Source organism: Protopterus annectens, chromosome 15.part0, assembly GCF_019279795.1.
Source record: "Protopterus annectens isolate FY-2018-M chromosome 15.part0, PAN1.0, whole genome shotgun sequence".
NCBI classification, from domain to species: domain Eukaryota; kingdom Metazoa; phylum Chordata; order Ceratodontiformes; family Protopteridae; genus Protopterus; species Protopterus annectens.
This window is the reverse complement of record NC_056749.1, coordinates 661356155-661384015: the sequence shown is the minus strand read 5'-3', so window position 1 is coordinate 661384015 and position 27861 is coordinate 661356155. Positions and strand designations below refer to the sequence as shown.

Here is a 27861-nt window from a genome sequence, read left to right as displayed (position 1 = left end):
ACGTGTTTGTACAGTGCATTGGTGTATGATTTGGCAGTCATGCAACTATTGTCCATTTGCATGGGTGCTGTATAGTTAGCCACCTCTGTTTTTAGGAGCCAAAAGTTAGCTTTGGAGAAGTTTTTCATGGTGGTTACCTTCGTGGGGGGGTGGGAGGGATATAGATTTCCAAGGTGATTAGTTTGTGGTTGGATTTAACCAGGGAAGAGCTGACTATTGGTGTAGAGCAACAGTCGCCCATGTTAGTAATGACCAGGTCAAGGATGCTGCTACCTCTAGTGAGCATAAGAATGAACTAGTCCAGGGCATTGGAATTAATGAATTCCAGGAAACGTTGGACAAGACTATTGGTACATGAGTAGTTTTCCTAGTTAATGGAGGGGTAGTTGAAGTTGCCCAGTATGAGTGTTAAGTGGACATTAATATTCTCAGGGTGCTTAGGAAAGTGGAGTGCGAGTCTTGGGGCATGGTTGGGGACCTATAACAGGCTATGACCTGGATCGCTGTCTTACCCAGTGTTAGCTGCACCTGAAGTATCTCTGATGCATTATGTTCGGCTACCAGTGTGGAGGTGTGTACATCCTTTATGAATATGGAAACACCACCACATTTGGAGCTTTGATCCAAGTTCTGGGGCCGAAAGGTGTGGAATTAGTTATAGCCTGGTAGTGCAGGGGCGTTTTCTGCTGCCTTAAACCAAGTCTCTGTTACAGCACAAATGTCAATGTTCTCCATTTTAAGGAGTGCTTTGAGTGAGTGCATTTTGAGATTTAGACTTCTAGCATTGAACAGCATGACCCTCAGATTGCATTTGTTTGTAACTGTTATGGTGGTAATTTGGTCTTTGGAACACCGCCTAAAAAAGGCACTATATGGGTGGCAAGAGCCTTGGCCAGTATCCGGAATCCCTGGGGTGACAGATGCGGGACATCTCTGGCAAAGCATTGAGGTCTGTCAGTCATGTCATCCCAGGCAGACAGATGCTGGATCCCCCTAGAATGACACCAGAAACTTAAGCCAATTGTTGAAATCTATCATTTTCTTCTTGTACTGTGGTATCATTCTGGGTGATGGTAGGATGCTGCAGTCAATTGTTGAAATCAATCATTTTCTTCTTGTACTGTGGTATCATTCTGTGTGATGGTAAGATGCTGCAAGAGCTGCATAATCCAATAGCTCCTCCATGTCTCTTTCATATAGTCCAGGGAGGTATGTCTCAGGTCATTCACACCTACATGTACAATGACAGATTCATATTTGTACCTGTTGTTGAGGGACCCGAGTACATGCGTTATGTGGTGGATCCTGGCAGCTGTTAATTTCTCCTTATTCAACCTAGTGACATCAGTGTGCATCACTATTGAGTCACCTATGACTAGTGTGCTGAGCATGCTGTTTTGCTGTAGGAGCTTTGGTTGAGTGGCACACTGTTTAGGAGAGTTATGTGTCTTGTGCTTAGTGTTGTGGTGGTCGAGTGTGTTTCTGCCTTGGAAGTCTCTGCTGTTTGGGTAGATTTTTATTGGGAGCCTTCACGATGGTGGGTGTGTGGCTTGTGTTTTTTTGTGAAGGCAGTGCCGGTGTGTGTTCTGGAGGGCTGTGTGTTCCATGTGGTGCGGTGCAAGTATTGACCTTCTCCTCTTGATCAGATATTCCGATCATGGCTGGAGAGTGTGTGGCTTCCAATTTGGATATATAAGTGCATCTCTCGCAAGTTTGAATGTTGGGAGGTAACAGGAGAGATTTGTCTGTGTACATGAGGCAGTTGCTACATTGCCTCATGATGCCCAGGTTCACAAAGTTAATAGGAAAAAGCACAGCGAACTGACCTTTAGACTTGCCTGGAGAGGTGGGCATTAATAATAAGTACTGGAACTGTTTCCTTGTAGAACGTTTAGTGCTGGTAGCACTTTAGTGTGCTACAATAATTGCTACAAGACGTCTGGTATGGTATTGCTTTTCACTTTTAAAAGCCCTCTATACCATAGAAATTACATATACCAACTCCATGACTAATGTACATTGGGGAAAAGGGAATATTCTGAGAAATGGCAATCTCAAACTTAGTATATTTAAGTCCTGATTTCTGATGATTTTGTATTCACTTTACATACCTTGGCATTGCGAGTCCCAATATTTCATATGGTTACCTTTGCACTTTCCTTTATGGGCTACAGATTTGTCATATTCTCCAAAACTGACACACATTTACACCTACCGGGTGAAGTCTAAATATGGGAATGTGTACATGATAAATTATTATAATATTTAACAATTTGGTGATGGTCATTTAAACAAACGCCCCTGTTGTTACCATTTCTTTACATGACAGAATAAAAAATGTCCACACCCCACATGTATTATTTCATTCCTCATCTGTTGAACAGCAGTGTGGTCATTGCACAAGTACATTGAAACTTGTAGTTTTAATTACTGAAAATTAAATCATTGTATATTACAGTGTATCTGATTCATGCACATTTGTTGCTTCAGAATGGCTCAGTTCAGTACATTCAAAGTTGTTCATTTTGCATAAAACCTCTAATATACTGCTTTGTGTTTTAATGTTTTATTTGTTTATTTATTTAGTTAGTTGGTTATCTTTGTGAAAGATCTCATGATGTATGTGTTGTATTGTTTGCAATTATAGTAGTGTTTGGAGCAAATGAGGCAAACTAAATTATCCTGATATGAGGTTCTAAAAAGCACATGGGGAACACTAGACACCAGGGATAATTCTGTATATTGTGCCTTAAAGGCGCTTAGGAAAATTAGGACATTTCAGAGCCTGCACCCATATCACTCATACACAGCTGTTTATCAGCAAGTTAGTTCTCTGTGCCACCATGAGACACCAGGGATAGTCTTTACATATTACTTTAAGCCTTTGAAAAATGCAGCTAAAGTAAAAAAATAGGTGAAGCTTCAATCACTGCACCACTGATACAGCAAGAAGGTTTCATAACCCTCTACACTAACTGAGACGTTAGTGTAAAATGATATGTTTTTATGTAGTAATAAGTATGAAACTTTAATGTTTGAAATTATTTACTGATTGCAATGGTCCATGAGTTATGAAGGACAGGGCATGTATAAGAGGCAAGAACATTCTGTAAAATCAGAGAAGGGTGAGATGTATCCTTATTGGGAAATGGCTTCAGGCAAATGCCACGAGGAACTCTAGATGACATTATTTGGGTTCAAAAAGCTAATAGAGCAACAAGTTAGCACAACAATGCACTTTATGAACATTATGAAGAATAAATTAGCTTAACTTCGACTGTCACATTGATTTAACTATCAAAACTGTTAATAAAAAGATTGGTGCCCTATACAGACTAAAGCCTTATCTCACTGCTTCTTCCCGAGTAGCCCTTGCCCAAACTCACCTTATCTCTACACTAACCTACGCCTCCCCCTCCTTTGTCAACTTATCTAAAGGTAATCTTCAGAAACTGAATACTGCCTACCACAGTATAGCCAGATTTGCCACTGGCTCACCTTTCCGAACTCACCACTGTCTTAACTTAAAGAAACTCAACTGGCTTGAACTCCCAAACCTTATACTCCTACAACAACTTATCATCACCTTCAAAACTCTTCATTACCCCTCCAATATACCAATACTAAATAATGTCATCACACCTTATAAGAATCTCAAGACACTCAGATCAGCCAACAAGCTACTAGTTACTACCTTGAAATCACATAACAAATCAGGTGATTCCCTATTTGCAAACACTATCGGTTCTTACTGGAATAAACTTCCCACTGAACTGACCTCCCTAACATCATGTCACCTTTTCAAAAAACAGATAAAAAACCACCTACTAATCCACTGGCTTTGCCCCTGCTCTAATCCTGACTGAGCATACTAATGTTCATTACTCTGAACAGTCTGCTACTTGCACTCTTTACTCTCCCGTTCTTACCTAGACTAACATTCTCTGCCCCCTTCTCTGGACCTTCACCCTTTTCCCTTATCTCATTGCCTAGATACCTCACTCTCCTTTTTAACTTTACTTTCTTAACATTTAACTTTGATAAAATGCCATTACCCTATGTAAACATATTCTATCCACACTTTTCTATTTATCTTTTATCCCTTTTTTCCCTTAACTTTACTACCTATATACCTCTTTACCTTCTAACTTGCTTTTTTTTTAACACTTCTAACTACTAGTTTTCTTTCCCTCTGCTAATTACCAATTCTGTCCTCTACCTTCTGTCCAATGATTAATTTTATGTAGCTATACTTCAGATATCCTTAACTCAACTTTATATTTTGGTGCCTGAGCTTAACTCCTCAGCCACATGATGTGAACTTAGATTGAAATCTTTCTGTAACCTAGTTAAGTTAGTCCAGACAAATTGTATTTTGTCTTTGTACATTTTTGCTTTGTTTTGTTTTTTGTTAAAAAAGATTGATCTATTTAGTAAAGTATTCCTCATGTATTGTCTTAGTCTAATAGTGGAGCTTTTCTCCTCGGGCCTCTGCTGAAAATGGACATGTATCCAGCCAGACTAGCCCGGTTAACAAATGTAAAATAAATAAAAAATAAATAAATAAATAAATAATAAAACTACTGTCTGACTGTAAGGATCCATGATTTACAAGGAAATGAAATAATGAAATACTCCCAGTACATTCTGTAACCTTGGGAACAGGCAAAGGAAACAAAAACCAGTAATAATAAGTGGGCACTTCCATTAAGTTTATTAACTCAATTTCATCAGACTTGTCTGATGAAGTTGAGTTAATAAACTTGATGAAAGTGCAAACTTATTATTACTGGTTTTCAGTTCCATTGCCTAGTTTAGATGTTAGTAGAAGTTTTTGGGTTGTTTTATACAACCTTGGGAACAGGTAAGATGTGTGTATCTGTGTGTATGTGTGTGTGTGTGTGTCTGTGTGTGATTGTGTGTGTGTGTGTGTGTGTGTGTGTGTGTGTGTGTGTGTGTGTGTGTGTATATGCGTGTGTGCATGTGTGTGTGTGTGTGTGTGTGTGTGTGTGTGTGTGTGTGTGTGTATGCGTGTGTGCATGTATGTGTGTGTGTGTGTGTGTCTGTCTGTCTGTGTCTATGAATGAGGAGAGGTGCTTGTGGTCAAAGTGATGCATGGGCCATTGCCGACTGCTGAGGGAATTGTGGATTTGCACTCTTGTTAGTTACGTACGGTTCAGAAACAATGCAAATTAGCAGGCAATCAGTTCATTTCTCATTTTGGCTAACACGTATCTAAGTTCTATTTTCCTACATAGCAGAGTAGCAGAAATAGTCCCTGCTGCTGTTTTATTTTTTTTTCTGGATTATTATAGACCTGATTTTACACCTGAAACAGTCAGTAGATGCATTTGACATCAAGCTTTCTTTAAACAGTAAAACATTAAGAAAAGATTTTTTATTTTTTGAAGGACTAAGACTATCCAAAAAATGAGGTTTTAAACAGTGTCTGAGATAAGAAGTTTTGATAGCTAGTTATAATAAAATGGTCAATACCAGTATAACTCATGGCAGTAACTTGTTTCTCCTCCCCTATGTGGAAGAATGCATCTGTAGGACTTACATAATTCTAAAATGCATGTCCTCTTGGAAAATGCTATGTCTATTCAGTTGTTGTTTTGGATAATTCCTACTGGTTTCCTGTGTTGTAGTAAAGGATATTTTTCCCCACAGAAGTCTGTTATCTCCTATGCAAAGAACTCTTATGACACTGCTGTATCCATCCTGCTACAGTTAAAATGGGGGATATTACGTTATTAGCTAAACTAGATTTCCAAGTCTGGAATGTTGGAGAGAGTTAAAACCTAGATTCTTTTAATCACATAGCATTTTCAAGATATACCTCCGATAACTACTTATTGGTTCATGCCACTGTCTGGTACATCAGAATACTAGTGGATTCATATCAGAAAAATCTGAGTCTGATGCAGTTAAGATGTTAGACATATATATACTGAAACGTTCTATACTTCAAACAAAAAACAGATATAAGTGGCTACAGTATATTCAGTTATCCGGTAACCTTGTATAGTCTAGATGCTTTTATTCATTTATGGTTAACATGATTTTGAACTTTTTCTAAATAATTCACTGAATGTGTCTCTATTTCCATTCTTGCACAGTGCACTTGTATGTTCAGAGTAATTGCTAAGTTTGATAAAATGCCTTTCTTTCATGAAAAATTGCACATTGATTTTGTGTCTGATGGTGCTGAATAATGCTTTAGATGAGTTGTGCAGGTTTAAATGAATGCATGGATTAGTAAAATAATATGCATTGGCTAGGGTTGTGTTTACATGGATATACATCTGCTTTGGTGTTTGGCAGTTGAGATTTCTGTTATCATGTTTGGCACTTTGTGTTCTGCTATATTTATGTGCATGTTGGTTAAAAGTGGAACATTGTGCTTTACTGTATTTTGCATATATTTGTGGTTACATCGGTTGAGTTTTTTATGCTTCTACATTGTTACTATGTATGGTTTGATACTGTATTGGGGTGGTTGTGTATGTTTGTTGCTTATGTTATAGGACATGTTACTTTGGGAGATTTGCGTAACATTATATTGAGTTTTATGTATAGTGTTGGTTTATTATTGTCTGTGTGCATTTGCTGTGGTTAGGGTTTGGGTGTCTCAATTTTTTTGTGGGGGGATTAGACTTGTTTTGGTTGAATACCATTTGTTTTACTTTATATGCGAACATTTATGTACTTATGGCATATGTACACTTTTTTCAAACAAAATATTACCAGTCAAATCGATATCCACTTCATACAAACAGTACTGTATTTGTCCCGCGGTAGTGGTGCTGCGGTAGCATTGTCGCCTCACAGCAAGACGTCATCCTGTTCGATTCTCAGCTAGAGTGTCTTCTGTGTGGAGGCATGCATGAATGAGCATGCCTTCATTGAAGGTTGTGCATCAGGGCTGGTAACTCGGCACGTACAAATCCACTACCAAACATTAGCAGACCGGGGTTCCGCAATGGTGACCCCCAACCGGGATAAGCCGAAAGACACAACAACAACAAACAGTACTGTAATTAACCTGTCAGGTGACTAATCAAGCTCTTGCTTCCCCTACTCAGTCAAATAACCACCTTCAGCATTTCTACTTCTATCCCATTCTGACAGATGCCATCAAAAATATCTCAGAAAATTAAAGCCTACTACAACTGCCATTGTGAATATTTCAAATAGTAGCTGAGGTTATTACCTACACAGTCACAATTCTGATCAATTGATACATGTATGAAAATAAAGTTCCAGTACTATGGTGGGGGGGCTTTCATTATTCCATTGCACACCGGTGGAATCAATATAACTCTCTCAATCTAGAGGCCAAATGCCATTTTTATCTCCCCTATCAACAATATTAGAAAAATGTATTCATACGTGCTTTCTCAATTATCTAATAGAAAACTAGCTTCTGTCTTCAAACCAATATGGCCTCTGTCCTCATCACAGTAAACTACTGTTTTGATTCATTTTTACTAATACTGTCAACATCCATAGAGATGCCAGAAACCTAGTCTCCACCATCCTCCTAGATTTATCACAAGATTTTATAGGTTCATAGATGGTTGCTAGGAGACAGGGCTGGCATAATGGTTAAGGTCTTTACCTCAAAAATATAAGGTACAGTATTTGATTCTTACTTCTTGTTCTGATCAGCCAAAGGGCCATTTTAAGCCTAGCCAAGCGTACTAAATAGTTACCAAAATACTACTGCTGTATTAATTCCCCACACAATTGATTAAAATATAGGCTTATGCATGTCAAGTGTTCATAGACTACCCCTGTCCATTCTGGACATGGGTGCCATGCCAGGAGAAAATTTGCAATTTCCCATGTATTGATCCATGTTGCTTTTTAATATTGTTAGGGATGAGTTTTCCTTCACATTGATGGGAAGCATGTTCCAGGGAAGGGATAATTTTTTTTAATTCTTTTTTAGGGAAGGGATAATCTCTGAGACACATAGGATCATAGGTTATAGGCTACTACTAGGTTAACTGCCCTTGTGGGCCATTTTAAGCCTAGCCAATTACCCCATGTGAGAATCAAACCCTGCACCTTATATGTGTAAGGCAAACACATTAACCATTATACCAACCTCCCACCCTATACCACACCACATACCTCTTCATTCAACATGTTTTGTGTAAGAAACAGACATGGATTAGGAGCTTCAATAGGGTATTTCTTATGCTATTTGTTTTGTACATGTATAACAAATCCATCAGTATGAAATAATAATAGAGTCAATAGAGTCAAAAAGCTAATAAAACAGGACAAGTTCCAATACTACCAGTCTGCCCTAGACTCCTCCAAACACAGCCCCAAACAATTCTGGTCCTCCATAAACTCCATCCTCCACCCAGGTAAAGTCAGTACCCCTCCTCCTAACATCCCTCACTCCTCAGAAAATATTGCTACCTCATTCAACACACACTACACATAAACCATACTATCACTAGCTAAACAACACAACCACCCTCTCCTCCAACCCACACCTTCAACTACTAATCTCCCCACTGCCTTCTCTTTTTCTCCTGTGCCTACCTCCAACATAAAAAAATCTCTTAACTAAACTTAAACCCACCAAATTAGCAGCAGATGACATCCCAAGTGAATATCTACAAATCGCAGCTGATGCACTGGCCTACCCAGTATCCATCTTGATTAACTGATCTCTGTCAGAAAGTTATGTTCCCACACTGTGGAAAGTATCACATATAATTCCCCTCCACAAAGGCGGACCCCCCACAGAACTAACCAATTACCGCCCCATAGCTATTCTCTCTCCACTCTCCAAAATACTAGAGAGATGCATACACTCTCAGGTCTCAGACTACCTCCTTACTAACAACCTCCTTTCCAATACTCAGCATGGTTTCCGACCAAACCATAGCACCACCACTGCCTTACTCTCCTTTACTAACACTATCCTTCATCATAAAAATAATCACTATCTCTCCTCTGCTACTTTCCTAGACCTATCTAAAGCATTTGACATGGTCACACAAACAACTTATCTCTGTCCTCAATAACCTATCCTTCTCACAATCAGTCACCAGCTGGTTTCAGAGTTACCTGTCTGACCGCCAACAATCCGTTGTATGGCAGAATGACATATCTCCCCAACTACCTGTCTCCATAGGGGTACCCCAAGGATCCATCCTTGGATCCCTACTCTTCTCTGTTTTCACAAATAATCTAGCCTCTGCCACCACACATGGCGCACACATACAATACGCAGATGACTCGACCATCATCTGCTCAGCCTAGTCCCTACCCAAACTGCACAAAGTCACACAGGAAGCCTTTTCCTCTGTTGAAACTTGGTTATCCGATGACCAATTAATACTCAACCCAAACAAAACTAAACTACTCATCTTCCAACCCACCAAACATACTCAAAACAACTCTCACTTTAACATCACAGCAAAAGGCAACACCACTATATACTCAACTGAACACACCAAATTGCTAGGAGTGGAAATAGACAATAAACTAAAATTTGACATTCACATATCCATGACCATAAAAAAAGTCCACAAAAAACTAGGAGCGTTATACAGAAATAAGCATCTTCTCACCAAAGCAGCAAAGATTTCAATAGCAAATTCCCACCTTATATCCATCCTACTTTATGCCTCTCCAATATATACCAACCTAAGGCAATGCGATCTAAACAAGCTAGAGACCTGCTACAACAAAATTGCCAAATTCGCCACAGGGGCATCCTACAGTAGTCACCACTGCCTCTCAGTTGCTGAACTGGGCTGGCTTGAACTCCCGCACCTCCTTCAATGGTATAAACTCTCACTCGCCCACAAACTAGTAAACTATCCACTAAATGTCCCATCCATCCAGAATCTACTCCAACCCTATCGCACCACCAGACCACTAAGATCCAGCAACAAAAATCACTTGCAGATCACTAAAGCCAATAACTCTGCTGGTGAAGCACTATTCTCTTGCACCATAGCCAAATTATGGAACTCCCTCCCACCCACAATTACCTCCGTACCATCATTCACCCACTTCAAAACTTTACTAAAAGCACACCTAAAACATGCTGGCTATGCCCTTGCAACTCCCACTCTAATATCACCCACTACCTTTTTTTCCACTCCACTAACTACCTTGATTATACAAGCTCAGATGCTCATAAGCCTAGTACTTATACAGCAGGAACTTCTTATTTTAACATTTGTTAATGTCTGTTATGTACTTCACAGATAAAGATTCTAGTTGTCTTCTGATGTACTATGTTCTTCATCTGTAAATATGTTGTAAGCAATTGCTATGTAAATTGTTAATCGCTATGTAATCCAATGTAACTACTGTCTGTTTATTTTAACTGTGGAGCTTTTCTCCCCGGGCCTCCGCTGAAAATGGACCTATGTCCAGTCGGACACTCCCGGTCAACAAATATAAATAAATAAATAAAATAAGTGGATACCTTGTATGCCTGGCATAGATCTCTGAGAAGCAGTCTGTAGGAGAACAGATACTGGGATAGGGCTTTGAAACGGGCTGCATAGGACTTGTTTATTCCCAATATCCTCATTGATACTGTGTTTTATACTGTTTCTCAAAATAAATGTTTACATAAACTCTCATCTGTAGGGCTCACAAACTCTCTACTGCAGTCTTTCCAAACTACTACTTAAACAGAGCACACACAGTGAAATAGTAAATAACTATTCGAGTCCCAAATGGGTCTGTACTAGGCTGCATTATTTAAATCATATTCATCAATGATATATACACTGTGACCAAAAAAAAACATTCCTATCCTAGTTCAAAATTCTGATAACTCATCTGAACTCTGCTCGACCAAAACTTTCTCTCTCTGTCTAAACTCACACTCTTTAAATAATCCATATTATCAATTGAAACATGGCTAAATAATTCACAACTACTTTTAAACCTTAAAAAAAAAAAAAAAAATACTGCTGTGTAATCCAGAACACATCTTTTTTCAAAACAACACTAGTCACTATCATCTCTGCCAACAAAAACATGGTAGAACAAATGAACCACTCAAGATTACTGGATGTCAGCACAGATAACCATTTGAAATTTGACTACCAGCTATCATACATGGCTAAAAATGTTCATCAAAAACTAAGTATATGGGGTGTGGTCAAGATGGTGAGCAATCAACAGCATTGAATTTTTGTTCTGCATCTTTTGAAACATTCTGCCAGGATTTTATTCCTAAAATTCAGTTAATAGTCTATTTTGACTGATAAATCCACTATTATACTTTTAAATAGGTATCTTATAGAGAAATCAAGTTTGTGTTTTTTCTGTATCATTTTTCCTGTATCATTTTCCTGTCAGAACAATTTTTTTCTTTGTTAAAATTAGCAACTCGAAAGGAAGTTCCCAAAAAACTACAATAAAGACGGAATCGCAGTTTATTTTATTCAGGATCTATCATTAAAAACTGACAAATTTTAATTAAAATGGACAATATAAAATAAGAATGTAAGAAACAAGTGGACTTATTAACTAATGTTATTAAACAGTCACTGCGGATAACAATAGAAGGAGCAGTTAATGACATATATACATTACTTCTTGAAAAAAATAGAATATTTAGAGAGCAGGTCTAGGAGAAATGATGATAAATATATCGGATTCCAGAGAAAGACAATGGAAACAACATTATGTAATTTTAAATAATTGGCTGCCTAAGCCATTGAACTTACCTGAAGCTCTTTCTTTTGGTATGCAGAGAGCTCATGAATCCTTTTCAAACACTTCTTGAAAAGCAATCCACCTTCTCCAAGATCTGTAATTGTGAGATTCTTCTCCAGTTATGATAAGGATTTAGTACTGAAGACAGCCTGGGCAAATTCACTTATAAAAATAAGAGAAAACACCATTAGATTTGATAATAACTATATTTTATCTATTATGACTAAAAGAAAGGCTTGTGTTCCATTCATAAAAAGTTTTTTTTTTTAAATAAACATTAAATCTCAACTTGTGTTTCTGGTAAAAATTAGGATTTTTTTTTTTACCTGAGGGACATAAATTGACTAGAAGAAGCCATAGATTTCACACAGAAGAAGAAACTTTTGTATAAACTGGAAGAAATAAACTGGTTATTAGCTAATTTGAAGATAAGCCACAAGAATTGGATGGACATTAAAAGAAAAAAAGTACAGAAAAATTAGAAACAAGTGATTGATTAAGCACTGGAGAAGTTGCAATTTTTTAATATACATGTGTCTTTTTAATATCGTCATGTAAGTGTCATCTGCAATAAGTAAAGGTCTTTTGTCTTTACCTATTTGGTATTGGTTACCTTATAGTCAATGGCTTGATTATTATATGTATTATTTAACCTTTTAGTGCAAGAGATGGATGTTAAAGGGTTAGGTCATTTGTGGTTAATAGTTTTATTTCATATTACATAACAATTATACTTATCTTGCAGTTTCAGAGATTAGATAAATGTTATTTTTCCAATTAAATACCAGTTAGCTTTTTAATTAAAGGAGAAGCCCATTAGAAATAAAAACAGTTATTAGACTGTAAAACAGTTACTAGTTTAATAATAAGGTTATGTCCGTGGTTTCTTTTTCTCTCTCAAAATATTAAAACAAGGGTGAAGAGGGAGAGAGAGAAAACTGGAAGAAGAAAAAAGAGGAGAGCAGGAAAAACGAAGAGAATGATTTTTTGATTAATTGGATTGGAGTTCTTTTAAAGATATGAGTGCTTTGTGTGTTGAGTATTACTGTTATTTTATTTAGGACATAATTATGTTTTTGTTTAGAGAAATGTGATTAACAACTGTTTGACCTTTAAATTCTCTTTAAAACAGGAAATGATTGTTAGAATGCCAAGACGAGTGGGAAAAAGTAATAAAATGAGATGATTTGAAAGAGTTTAAATATTATTGTATAAAAAGGAAAGATTCGGCAAATATGTTTTAAATGAATAATTATTTAACAATAAGAGTGCAAACACATGCATTTGATATTAAAGTTCCTCCCCAATGTTAGCTGTAATAGTTATGTTACATATTACATGACATCTTCTTCAGAATGCTACACATTTTATGGTTGTATGATTATATTTTAGAAGAGCTTTTATATTACCCTTAAACCATTTTTCTCTTTTACTTAATTATTTTAATGCACGTATATGATCACACTTATAGTAACATGCACACATACACTTTTAGAAATTCAGACACACACACACACACACACAAACATGTCTACAAACATGCATTCATAATCATACACAAACACAACGTGTCAGTTGCATGATGATACACACACACACACACACACACACACACACATATATATATATATATATATATATATATATATATATATATATATATGTATGCTAACATAAACTAGATCACTCTTCCTTTTTTCCCCTCTGTCTTTTGATAAAATTTGGTTTTGCAATGGTATATAATGATATCCAATATGGGTTCATGGGAATCTGTATTTGTACACATGCACAAGGGTTTGTGCATATACCTAGAAACATAACGAAAAGTATTTGAAAGTATATCTGACATATTTATACCATTTTATTGCTACCACTCTGAATGCTTAGGGTTGACTTAAATGTTTTCAAGTGAAATAGTAATCTGATTACCTCAGACTGAACTACACAGTATGACTTTTTATTTTATCTTTTAGAGTTTATTAATATAATGAGGTACTGACGAGACTTGATTCAGTAGTTTGGGCATAAGAATGAGTATTGTGCATAATGTACATCATTTTGTATCTTAATATATTTTGAACATTCCTTTTTGTCATAACATACAGCTGGGGTACAGATTGGATTTAAAGGTTTATTCTAGTAATTTTGTAGCTGTTCTTCTACAGTTAACTGAAATATATTTATGACTACTAAATATAACATTAATTAGACTGTTCTATTCTTACAACACATAGATGAAATTTTACTTTCTTTTGGCCTAATAAAGTCAAGTGTTAAGGGCATACAGCTGTCTATATTTGTGCAATTTAGCACTAATAGGAGATACTTCAGATGCTTTTGAACTTAGTTGAATGATTTAAAACACAAGTATTATTCAGATATTGAATTTTTATAAATGCTATTTTATGTCTATTTTCCCACACAAAGACAAATCTGATGTTATCTCATTAGTTAACTACACTTTGCATATATGAGTTGTTTTGAACTTAGATTTACCTTTATTCAAATAACTCACTCTCTTTGTTGTACCAAACACCTTATTTAATATGCCTCAGATATTTCAGATTTTGAACTTAACTAACGTATGTTATGATTAGGTATTGCTAAAATGTGTGTTATGATGTAATATTATAAGAGAGTTGTATTGCTCTATATTTAAAAAGATTGGGAGGAGATACAAGGGGAGGGGAAAGATAAAGAGGAAAAGGAAATTAGAAAATGTTCATATCATTACTATGTGTGGTTTGTTGTGAAGTATTATCAAAGAGTGGTTTTACTATTAAAATGTATATGTATATTTCCCTCCTTTCTTTCTCTGTAAAAGAAAGGTAATGTAGTGGGGTTCTATATACATTAAACAAATAATACTGGGTGATCAAATGTCTCATTTATTGACACTTCACTAATACTTGATATATTGTCTTTATAGTGTTACTTTTCATACCATTATAGGGATAGCCTGATAGTCAAAATATTTGCAAATGTTACATATACTTTAGTTGAATAGCAAATGAATGAATAATATGAGTGTGAATGGATATTTTATTCAAAGATGGTTTTTAGATTACTATAGAGAAGTAGTAGCAGTAGGATAAGTTTAATTAGTTTTATGAACTGGTTAGAGAGTAGTTTCTGTGGTTAGAGAGTAGTTTCTGTGGTTATATCATCAAACTAGGAATGTGTTATTCCATGATAAGAGAGTTGTATTGTTCTTACTTTACATGTGTTTATTTCTAAGGTTTTTGTCTATATCAGGTAGTATAAATAATGAGTTTGTTTGTTTTATTAAATCATTTCTTATTAATATATAAAATACTATATTTTATGAATGCCAGGATACAAATGTATTTCATTGAATATTAATGGTTTAAATAATCCTTTAAAAAAGGGGTAGTTTGTTAAATTACCTAAAGTTTGAATAAGTTGATAGTTTTTTTCAGGAAACACACTGTCTAATAATGTAAATAGAATGATTTTAAAAGATTATTCTATATTACAAGTAATGGAGGCTGCTGCTATTGATGTCTGCCTGCTTCTTTAAATAATCATACCAATTAACTTACTTGATTGATTAATTGTTTAAAACCTGTGTATATATAAGATGAGATCTTAGAGAATGAATGATGATGAGATCGCACACAGCAATGGCGCTATCTTATTAATTATTGATAATAAAGTACTTTGAACTTTAAGTGTTACACTTGTTTTCGCTCAGTCCTGCTATTTTGATTTACTATTATTCTATATTAGTTAACTCTTATTTTAGATCAAAAAGAAGAGGCACTCTTATTTTATGGAAAAATTCTATGATTATGCCAAAAGCGATTAATACTTAGATAAGAATGACATGTTAGGTTTAGTTGTAGTTGAATTATTAAAAATATTGTACTCTTGTAAGTACTTTCTAGATTCCTGGGATTGAAGCTAAAGTTTTAAAAAATATTTAAATTTTATAACATTTTATATGAAAGGAGATGCAATTATAGCAGGATATTTTAATTGTATATTGCCTAAGAAAGATATCATGGCAATTTTAAAACCTAAACTTTTCTCAGTAGCAAAACATTTAAATCACTTTATTAATTCTATGAGTATGAAAGATGTATATGATTTACTATTATCTAAATCTCTCAATTATACACATTATTCTTTTAGATTTTGTACTCAAACTATTATAGATAAGTTTTTTTTACTTCTAATGGTTTATATTCTAGAATTGAAGGCATGTTAATTGTTACATGCCCTTTATCCAACCACAATGCAATTACCTTTAATCTTACATGAAATCTAATAATTTGATAAACTGTATGAGACTTCCAGCATATATAATTAAAATTAATGGTTTTAGAGATTGGTTTATAAATGAAATAAAGAATTTTTAGAGATTAATAACAATGGAGAAGTTACTGAGATTATTGTATGAGATACATTGAATACTTTGAATGGTAAAATTAAAAATTGGTATATGTATAAAACTAAAGAATGGGATAGGAAATTAAATTAATTGCAATCAAAGATGGACATTTAAAGTTAAATATAAAATCAAATAAATGCATAAATTTAGAATTGAAAGTATTGAATCACAAATAGGTTGATTTTCCAAATCATAAGATTTCAATAAACTTAGAAAAAATTAAATTATGATTATATTCCTTAAATCCTAAAAGTTTACACAAATTAGCTATTAGATCAAAGAAAATGAACAACTTAAACAACATTAAAGAGATCTCTTATAAAATAGGCTGTAAGAATGAAACAGTGTCAGACTTAACTGATATGCTAGAGTGCTTTAGAGACCATTATGAACAAATAATAATAGGGGTTTGAACAGTAGTATCATAGCTGAAAGTTTTTAAAAGATAACATAAATTATAAGCTATCTAAAGCGCAAACTAATAGAATTGATATGTCATTTTATTTATAGAGTTAAAAGAACAAATTAAAAGTCTTAAAACTAGCACAGCTTCAAGTTTAGATTGAATAATTCAAGAGCTTTATAAAGTAATTCCAGATAATGTATTAAAATATTGTTGAAAGCATTCAGTGAAATGAAATATACTTCTAATGTACCCCTCATTCTGGAGATTTTTTTTGGTTCAACTGTTTTAAAACAGGATAGGGACCCTAAACAATGTTCTTCATATCATCCTATATCTCTTCTGAATATACATTATAAAATGTTTATCTATTTTGGCAAATAGACTGAATGTTATTTTGGCAGGAATTATAAACAGTTATCAAACATGATTTATACTACATAGGAGGGTTCAAGATAACATTAGAATAAATACATTCATAGATTTTGCAAATAAAAAGAACTTGAAATCATAAGTTTGGATATAGATAAAGCATTTGATTCAGCGAATTGGAGTTACTTCTATAAAGCACTTAAGGAGTATAGCTTCTATTTAGACTTTATTAATTTAATTGCAAAGGTTTATAATATTTTTTCTGCATTTGTTAAAATAAAATCTTTTCTTTCTAAGTCATTTAAAATCCACAAAGGTACTAAACAAGGATGTCCTTGATTTCATTTATTTGCATTATGTATAGAACCAGTTGCTAACTACATTAGATCAAATAAAAACATGTCAATAAGAATTTAAATTGTAAAAAGATATAGTAATTTTAAATGGGATAATCCACAAATCAAATATCTTGGAATTACTGTACTGCCTAGTAGTAAGGAGTTAGTGTTAGTAAATTATAAAAATATAACTAGTTACTCAGTTAACCACAAAAATGGAATAAATTATTTTACACTAAGGAAGACAGACTATATCTAAAATGTTATTTTATATTAAGACACAAATTCTGACTGCTACAAAAACATTCTTTAAAAAGATGAACTCTATTCTTACATTTTTTATGGTATCCTAATAAACCAAGGATGTCTTTTGAATGGCATATGAAAAGCTGGGATGAAGGTGTTATAGGTTTTCCTAATGAATTATAGGCTATGTCAGTTATCATTCAAATTATAACTTTAAGGTTCAGCTCTACATATGATATCAAATGGAAGTCAGTTTGTTTGTGTCTTTCGGCTTTTCCTGGTTAGGGGTCGCCACAACGGAACTCCGGTCCGCTAATGATTGGTAGTGGATTTTTAGGTAACGGGTTACCAGCCCTGACACACAACCTTCAATGAAGGCACGCCCCATTCATGTATGCCTCCACACAGAAGACGCTCTAGCTGAGAATCGAACGGGACAACGTCTTGCTATGAGGTGACAACACTACCGCAGCACCACCACCGCAGTCAGTACAGGAGAGAATTTTACTCATAAATAAAACTATTGTAGAGACACACACTCAGATTGTATTAAATAAATGTTATTGGATCCTTAAAGATTTCTGTACGAGTGGTAGTTATAACTGTACTTCCATTTCTTTTACTAATTATATCCTTTCCACATTTTAAGAGATATTTAAATAATTTTAAGGTTAAAATCTTATATTTCTCTATAGCATATATAATTGAATGTTTAGAAACATATAGTTTGGTTATAAATGTTAGATTTTAAAAGTGGCTTAATCTTTTGGTATCAATTTCAAAATGGTAACAAAGTACATTTGATAAATTATCTGTTACCTAGATATAGTTTGGGGAAAGTAATTGGTTGAGTTTACAAAGCTGCAAAGATTGTAGACGTGGTAAAATTAAAATTTCATTTGATACACTTATGAAATAAGTTCCAAAATTGTTAGAATTTTTATACAACATTAATAGTTATTCAATAAATAATAAGCCATACTTATCTAAAATATATAGAATTATAAGACCAGATTTTACTTTTTCAGAATAAACATTTTGGAATTACTCAACAAAAGTCACTAATAAAATGTTTTCAGACATAAACTTTTACTTTAATCAGCAGGTAAGTCTACATCTTTGATATATTGGAAATTATTTACTTGGAAGTATTTACACATCACTTTTATAACTCCTCATAAGGTTGTAGAAATATATAAATTAATGTTCAATTGTTGGAGATGTGGACATTCTTTGGATTCAGACTGGATACATAACATGTTGGAGTGCAAAATATTTACATTTTGGAATTATTTTAAAAGTTTCACACAAGCATAGTGATCAGATACTAATTCTTTGATATTGTTCAATGCTTCAGTTTTATAATGTATTCCCAAATCACAAGTGCTTCTTCTATGGTCTATTTTAGCTATAGCAAGGAAAGTGGTCACAAAAAATTGGAAAATTAAAACTATCCTATCATTTATAGGATTCATATATTTAGCCAAACGTGTATGTAAAAAGGAATCATTAATCATTAAGATAAGAACAACAAATTTTATGCATTTATATATATATATATATATATATATATATATATATATATATATATATATATATATATATATATATATTGGTCTAATATACATGATCGAAATTTAAGAAAGCCAAAATCCATATGGCCGAGACCATATGTTCAACTTTTGAAATTTCGAACATGTAAAAAAAAAAAAAAAAAAAAAAAAAAAGACAAACAAAACAAAAACATACCTACATGTTGCGAGCAGGGGGGGGGGGCAAGCACACCACACTCCCTGCAATTTAAATATAACAACGCCAAGATCACACTACAGTGTGGAAGACGGAAATCTTCCCATTCCACACTATATGGAAATGCCCATTCTGCTTGATCGAAATTTCAAAAGTCAATTATCTGGTGTGGTCATATGGAAATTGACTTTCAAAAATTTCGATCATGTGTAGGGGACCCATATATATATATATATATATATATATATATATATATATATATATATATATATATGCATATATATGGATTCCCTTCGGAATCTAAAAATCCTAAAACTTCGAATTTCATATGGTCAAGACCATATGATTGAAGTTTTAGAACTTTGAAATTCTAAATGGAGATCTACACACAACACAGAATGGGAGATTTCCCTTTTCCTCACTGTAGTGCAATCTTGGAGTTGGCATATTTAAGTAGCAGGAGTGTAGGGGTGCAGGGGGGGGTTGCCCCTTGCAGAAACATTGAGAAAGCTTTGTTTTGTTGTTGGATTTATTTTGGAATGTTGAGATTCTGAAACATCGATCATATGGTCTCGCTCATATGAAATTCAATGTTTCGGAAATTTGAGATTCAGACGTGAAGCTATATATATATATATATATATATATGTATATATATATTTATCTTGGGAAAAGTTAAGTGATTTAATTGAAAAATATTAATAAGAGTTTATAAAAAGAAAAACTACATGGATTATACAGAGTGAAAACCTACTTCAGTGACACAGCCAGAAGACGTGTAGCCTCTATTTTCTTATTGCCATCTCTCATCTATTCTGTCCCAATCTTTGCTAAACTTCAAGTTTCACAACTGTTCAAAAATGAGCAGTGATGCAATAAAATAACCAGATCTGAAGAAAACTGTAACAGTAGAGCACACCACTCATAGAATTAATCAGTTAGAACTATCACATCACATGGCTTTTTTTTCACCTAACTACAATGCACAGAGTTCTCTATAGAAAAATTGCCCATATCTTAATAACTTAATACAACACTCCTCCTCCAATAGAATTTTATACTCTAGAGAAAAATCACTAATCACTATTACCAAATCATTGAGTACTGCAAGTGACTCTGTATTTTCAAATAGTGTATCTAAACTATGGGACCACATCTTAATGAAATCCATGGTGAATATAAACTCACAACTAAAAGTTCACCTATCCAAATCATGGACTTGCTGTTGTATATCTCGAGGATAAATGCCAGTGTAATATTCAGCTAGCCATATCATCAAACTATTTCTGTTTATTCATAATCCTATGTCCCACAGCCTGTTTTCAATAAGACCTGAATAGGTTTAATAGCAACTCCCAGCCATATTTATAGTTTTGTGACACTGCTCATCACCCCACCTCTAAACTTCTAGTATAAAACTTATGATAGCCATATATAATTGTCTCCTAACCTGCTTAATTCCCTACCTCTTAACTACAATATTAACATTTGCTGCCATACCAAGTTTCTTCCCTCCCTTTCATTTCTTTGAATTTCAAATCACACTATCTATTATCTATTTAACAAACTCACTAATACACCTCTTTAGATGCTCAGTGTTGAGCATCTACTGTTGCATGAGTGTCCTTTATACTGTAATAGTTGCTGTTATTTCATGCATCCGTAGGCTAAATTAGCAAATATATGTGTAATGTTTAATGCATATTATTGAATGTCTGCTTAAAAATGTGTTGGAGCATTTCTTTCCAGGCATCTACTGAAAAGTTTTTTTTTTTTTCTTTAGTACTAAATCCAGCCAGACAAACCCGGTAAACAAAGCTTTGCTTTTTAAACCACATATGCTTTCTAAACTGAGTTCAAAGAATTAAGGTTTTTAACCTTATTTATTTTTAGTAGATTTCAGGTTTTATTTTCTCTCATTTATAATCTTCCTTTTGTATTTCCGTTGTCTCTGTTATAATGTTTTTTCACAAACTGTCATCTTCATTGGACTGTAATATTCTTTCAGTGATTCTAAATTGGTGATATTTTTTCATCCGCACATCATGCAGCAAACACAAAATAACACTTCAGCATGAAAATGTAGTGCAGGATGAAGGATTTTGGGTTAATACCCTCTCTTTTGACAATCATGGGAAAATAATTGGTAGAAAACTATTTTATTTAGCACAACTAATTGCAAATGGAATATCTTCAAGATGTAAAAATAAAATTATCCCCCCTCTACTCAGTATCAGACCAATTACTGAATGCAATGCCCCATTTGGGGTGTATTTCCCTAAATGCATCAAACTATTAGAAAGAAACAAATAATAATAATAATAATAATAATAATAATAATAATAATAATAATAATAATAATAATAATAATAATAATAATAATAATAATAATAATAATAATAATAATAATAATAATAATAATAATAATAATAATAATAATGCAGGCCTAAGGCCCCTGTGTTTTCAGTACAGGATGGAAGCACTATCCTTTATTCAGTGTCTTATATGATTTCACTTTCTGTGCCACAAGAGACCCAGTTGTCTTGGACCTCCTGTAGCTCCACAAGTCAAAATGGCTTCACCAATATTAGAATCAAGTACTACTTACTCTTTTTTTTCAGTATGCAAATGTATATAATTGTATGCTTTGATTGTTAAGGTATATAAAACTTCTGAAGCTTTTTTTTCATCAGGCTTCAACTAAAAAGGGTTTCACCAATGTAGCTGGACTTTTCTGGTAAGCAAATGGAAATAAATGCATCTTCACTAAGAGGTTAAACATCATTGAAGCACAAGTTTATAGCTCATTGCCAACATACTTGCAATACTTTTTTCCTGTAAACAGAACCTAGATGAGTGGATTGGTGTCCACAAATGTAGTAGGAGATTGACTGCTATGGTCCTCCTGGAGAAATGAGGCATGACCTGAGGGTACCTGCAAGATGTAGATGGTCATAATAGTAAAGGGCCCAGAAATATCTATGACATCTCTGAAAATAATGGTTGCCCAGCAGTTTCACCTCACTCAAGAATAAGCTGACAATGACATTGGTGATCCTGCTAAATATCAATGTATGTTACATTTTGGTGTGTTCATATAGCTGCATGGTTACATTATAGCACATGCGTGCTATATCTTCTGTTCTCTTTTTTTTCAACGTGTATGTCAGTGTATGCTACCACAGTTCTGTTATGTTTATACTTGCTTAAACAGTCATATTTTAGGAAGTTTCTTCTCCTGTGAGAGTACAGTTATATGCTGATCAGGTCACTGCACGCACCTATAAAATGGCATGCACTCCTAATGATGTTCCTAAAATTTAGTGGCTGCTGTCCCATGACTGCATCACTTTATAGTATCACATAAGTAAATTGATTTTTTTAAAGGCATGCGTCTGAATTTGCAGATACAGATGGAGTAATGACTGGCTACTAGTGAGTATTCCCTCACACTGGGATTACCAAGTTTGGTTAAGGCATTAAGTAAGGGTTGATTGAGGTATTAGAAGAAATAGGTGCACAGAGTCCTCTCTAGGAACAAAACTGTCAGTGGAAAATAAGGAACTACAAATATAAAGAAGCACCGACAGTACCAAAGCTAGGAGATTTATTTAAGTTAAACAGTACAAACAGTACACAGGTTAGCGCTTTCAGGGATCTACCCCTTCATCAGATTGGTCGTTTGATTGAGGTATTCACTGCTGGAATACTGCCATGTTTGAAAACATGTACAGTCCTCTTTATGTGGAATTTTATGAATTGAACAGAGCAGTGGCATGCAAGCTGTTTTTTTTTTTTGGGGGGGGATCACCCTTGTGCAGTGTAGACCATGCTTAAGAGTACTGCTCAGGAAGACAATGATTCTGTGTTCCACAAAAAGAATACTAGAGATTTAAAGTGAAAGCTTTGTGAGTAATTAAAGAAGGCATTTATTATCTATTTTACATAAAACAATTAGTTTTCCAATCTTGACTTCAACAGATATATATGCATCTGGATTTGTTTATGTTGAAAAATATCAAACTTCATAGCTTTATAATTAGCTATGTATTACACAGATGCATTATTTATCAAAATAATCAGTATATTCTGTGACATCATGCATCTTTTGAAAACATTTGTTCCACTGATGTAAACAGTATGCATTTAGAGAACATAACGCACTGATGGCATAATCAAAATGCTATAATTATCTTTTTAAGGAAGTATGTATATTGGTGTAAATAATTAAATCAAATAATAGAATGGTCACAGAATGACTTTTGGAAGATAGACAGGTACACTCTTTGTAGAAACAGAGGCAAAGGCATGCAAGTACATAATTATATGTATACAGGAGAATACATTATTTTAGTTTTTCTACCAGGTCTTAGGTGAAAATATGTGCGTCTTAGTGTAGACATTTTCTGGTATCATTTGATTGACGTTAAAAGCATAAGACAGAAGTGACATACACACACACCTATATATGTGTGTGTGTGTGTGTGTGTGTGTGTGTGTGTGTGTGTGTGTGTGTGTATCTATATATATATATATATGTAAATGTTGCATAGTTGTGTAAACTTGCTGTATTTGCATGTTTTATTCTTAGTAAAGAACATGTGAAAATCTGTTTGAAAGTAAATCCTGTTCATGTCTCACTTTTCAGAGAGTTTATTAATAAGTTGAAAACCTCCATCAATTTCTATGCCACTCTGCCCCATCAGTTGTGCAGTGGAGACTATGCAATTCAGAATGATTCCCTCTGCTGGAATGGACAAGGCATAGTGGAAAGGTAAACCAGCTTACTTCTTTTTTTGTTTTTATTTGTTTGTACCTACATTTTATATGTATTTACCAAAATCTGTTACTTCAGTAATACGTTTGATAAGCCATTTTGTTATCTTGTTTTTGCTTCAGGCACAATTAATCAAAGTGTTAATATTATTTTATTGACCTGAAATTCACAAAGGATCTGGTATCTATTAATAATAATTTAACGGTTTCTTTAATGAATTGTCTCTTGGAACAAAAATATGCTTTTAATATTTCTGAACAATTCATTTTGCATCACAGTTTCAAATCTATCTATATCTTTTACAAATTCATATTTATCCCTGATGTTGATTTCTGAGATAGTCTCACAGCAATTCAATTCAAAAAGAGAAGACTTCAGTGTCAAAAATGAAAGTTCTGTTCTTAGTTTGCCCTCTAATTCTATAGCTAAAGATAGTATAATATAGTCTCTTTATTCCCATGATAGTAGTTCTGTTTTTCAGTGATACTTGCATATGTGTAATTATCTAATACATTTGTTTCAGTGACATCGCTGGCACTGAAGCATAAAACTGAATAGCTGAGCTTCTAAAGACCATATTCTGCTGGAGCATAGGGTGTTTGAAATGGCACATTGTGTGATAAGTTGTACAGGATACAAGAAATGAAACACCATGTAATAAGATGCATAGGGTCAGTGGTGGCTGGTGACTTCAAATCAAAGGGGGGCTGCAGGAGACAGCTGAATGGGTGTGGCCAACTAGAAAAGGGGGGGAGCTATGCTCAAAACCACAAAAAACTAACTAAATACACTGCCGTGGGTGCCAAACCGTCATTATGAGAGTCCAATCAAGACAAAATGAAGTGTAGAAGAATAAAAATATTTCAATGCATTGGCTGCATGACAGCTTAATATCTAGATGGAAACAAAAAGGTTGTGAGGCATGAAAAAATAAAATTACTTTTTTAAATACATTAATGGAATGCCAGTCAAAATCAAGTATAAGAAAAACAAGCAGCACTCAACTCAAACCACTTCTTGCACTGCAGTTCTAATTATAATTTATATACAGCTTTATTAAAGTACCAAGTAACATGCTGAAAGTAGAAATCTCTGATGCCCCCACTTGTAAAAATGTTCCTTATCCAAACAAAGACCTGCTGCCTGACAACTATCTACTTGTTTCATGCGGAAAACATGATCAAAGTAAAAAAGGAAAAGCAAACAAGAAATAAGCTCAAGATACATTGCTTAAAAGGATTACTGTACAGGTTATGGACCACACGATTGGAATTCTGTTTAGTTTACGGGTAAAGCCTGCAGAGATGACTGGAAGTCTCCAAATGTAATGAGCTTCTTAAAATAATGTAATCCTGTCCTTTATTACAAATACTGTCATATGCATTTCAATACCCAAGGCTTATACATTATCTAGTTAAGTATTATCTACATGGCAACAACAGAAAGGCTTTCAATGTTGGCAATTCTTTAACAGTATGCTTATTAAAGCTTGCTTGCATCTTACAATCTCAGCCAAGCTCAACTGATGGTCATTAAAGTATTGCTACTTAAACACAGAGCAACAGGCACTGAGTAATAAGCATAAATCAACAGTACAAAAAATATGACAGAAACCAGACCATTCTGCAAAAATCAAGGACGGATGAAAAGCCACTCCTGTACTTGTGTCTACCTTGGATGGGGGGATACCCTACACATTTACACTGCATAACTACTCCTTGCCTTGCTTCGACACATCCAGAGTCACTACATGGGGGAGTGGGGTGCAACAAGTATGTCACAATTTGAAATGTCTCTGGCTGACTGTGATGACCCTAACACATTTGTCATACCTCTCAACCTCAGAGCAAGAAATCTGGACAAAGCCATACAAAGAAGTGGGACAAAGGCCCAAAAACAAGGGCAATTTTTAAAAATATTGCTCTTATAAACTTAGAAAGATAATAGAATATGTCTTGCATTAGTATGAATTTTCTGAATGGTATAAAATCTGAAACTCAAATGTCTGTCATTTTCTAACTTCAGTCTTTAATGCTTTGTCACTAATTTGCCAAAAAAAACACAATTTTATGAAAAATGGACCAAAAATGTGATGTAAAAATATAAAATAGCCACACAATACAGCTGGGAACCTGTCAAAGAAGGGACACTTTAATATTAGTACTGCTAACTTGAGCAGCTGACAAAATAAAAGAATCTACATGCATTTCTGAAATAACTGTAATCATATAGATTACAGTTATTTCTTAATTGTAAACCCTCCATGTTTTCTTCCAAAATTGCTATTTTGCAGAGGGATTATTAGGGGAAGAGCAACATTTTGAGCCAAAATCAGGGACAGTTAAGAGGTTTGGCTATGCCTAATTCTATAAAGCAATTTGCATGTATGTACCTCTCAACCTGTTAATGCAGTAAATCTGGACAAGGCCAAATATATTGGGGGAACATATAAACAGTACTAAAAATTGTTCTTGTATAAACTGAGACAGTTGATAGAACAAGTCTTACTTTAGCATGCATTGGTTATGAAGTCTGAAACTCAGTGTGTCATTTAGTGACTTAATTCCTAAATGATTTGCCACAAATTTTATGAGGAACAAACCAAAAATAAGAAGCAACAATCTATTCATTCTTTGAAAATCTGGACAGTTGGGAGGTATAGTTCAGCTGAGGCTGTCTAAGTTTGCCCCCCTTCCCCCTCACAAAATCATGGTCAAATGGAGCCTCCTCCTGCAGCCATTCCAATGATCCCATTACTTGGCTATTTCACTCCAATTACCATAAACACTAATGCGCATGCTGATTTACTTCCATGATGATTTGGACTTCATTTGAAAGTCTTATTTTGCATTTTACAGCACAAACACCAAGCCATCTGCTAAACAAACTTAGCATTAAAACTTCTCTGCCCTTGAAACTCACATTCATTGAAACAGCATTGAAACCCACATTCAAAGAAAATACATTTTACCAGTGGCAGATAAAGATTAATTCTGGGCTGTTTTCAAATCATAGGCCCCTTGCATATGAAACATACATATGCTCTTTGATACACCTTCCTATTGTTTTGAACATTTTTCCAGTAAACAATGAAACAAAATGCATGCACCAATAATGACAAAACTGCCCAATTCAGAACATTTCCATCATAAAAGTCTACTCAAACTTCTACAGTTCACCATTATCAGTAAATATGCACAATTCTACAGTCCACCATTATCAGTAAATATGCACAATTCTACAGTCCACCATTATCAGTAAATATGCACAATCTCTGAAGTAAAAAAAGTCATCCAAATAATTCCACATTAAATAAATCTGTAACTAATGAAGAGGTTGCTGCTAGCAAAAACCTTTATATTTCATGGTTTCATCGAAAAATAAAGTGTCTGATGCCCCTGAGGAATAAATTGCCTATATTACATTAAAATGATAAGCTAGTAATATTGCAATAGGAAATGGATGGCAAACAGATAACAGGCTCATAGTTAGTATCAACTTTTTCAGTACAGCAGCATTCACCCCTTGTGGGAGTAGAACCAACAACCTTCTGCATCAAAAGCAAGGACACAACCTGTTGTGCTATTAACATTGCAAGCTGATTTTCCATAAGCAGCACTAAACTTCTCTTCCCCTGCAGCTCTCAGCTCCTTGTAAAATCTATTCAATACTCAACTGCATCTCAACTTTGCAGCACAAGAAATCTGGAAAAAGCCAAATTAATTGGGGCTCAAAGGCCAATAGCCAGGGACACATTAAACATTGCTTGTATAATCTTGGAAAGTTGTAGAAAATGCTGTGTTACCACCATACATTTTACTGCCAAGGTCCCTGTGCAAAAGAG

General features: G+C 34.3%; 1 protein-coding gene across 1 annotated transcript in view; it reads left to right on the top strand.

The window, feature by feature from the left end:
- GPC3 (glypican 3) overlaps positions 1-27861 on the top strand; it is a 2117595-nt gene that overhangs the window by 857615 nt on the left and 1232119 nt on the right. Inside the window, exon 3 of the mRNA XM_044057511.1 lies at positions 23889-24014. Coding sequence (XP_043913446.1) covers positions 23889-24014 — 126 coding nt within the window. The remainder of the gene's footprint in view (positions 1-23888; positions 24015-27861) is intronic.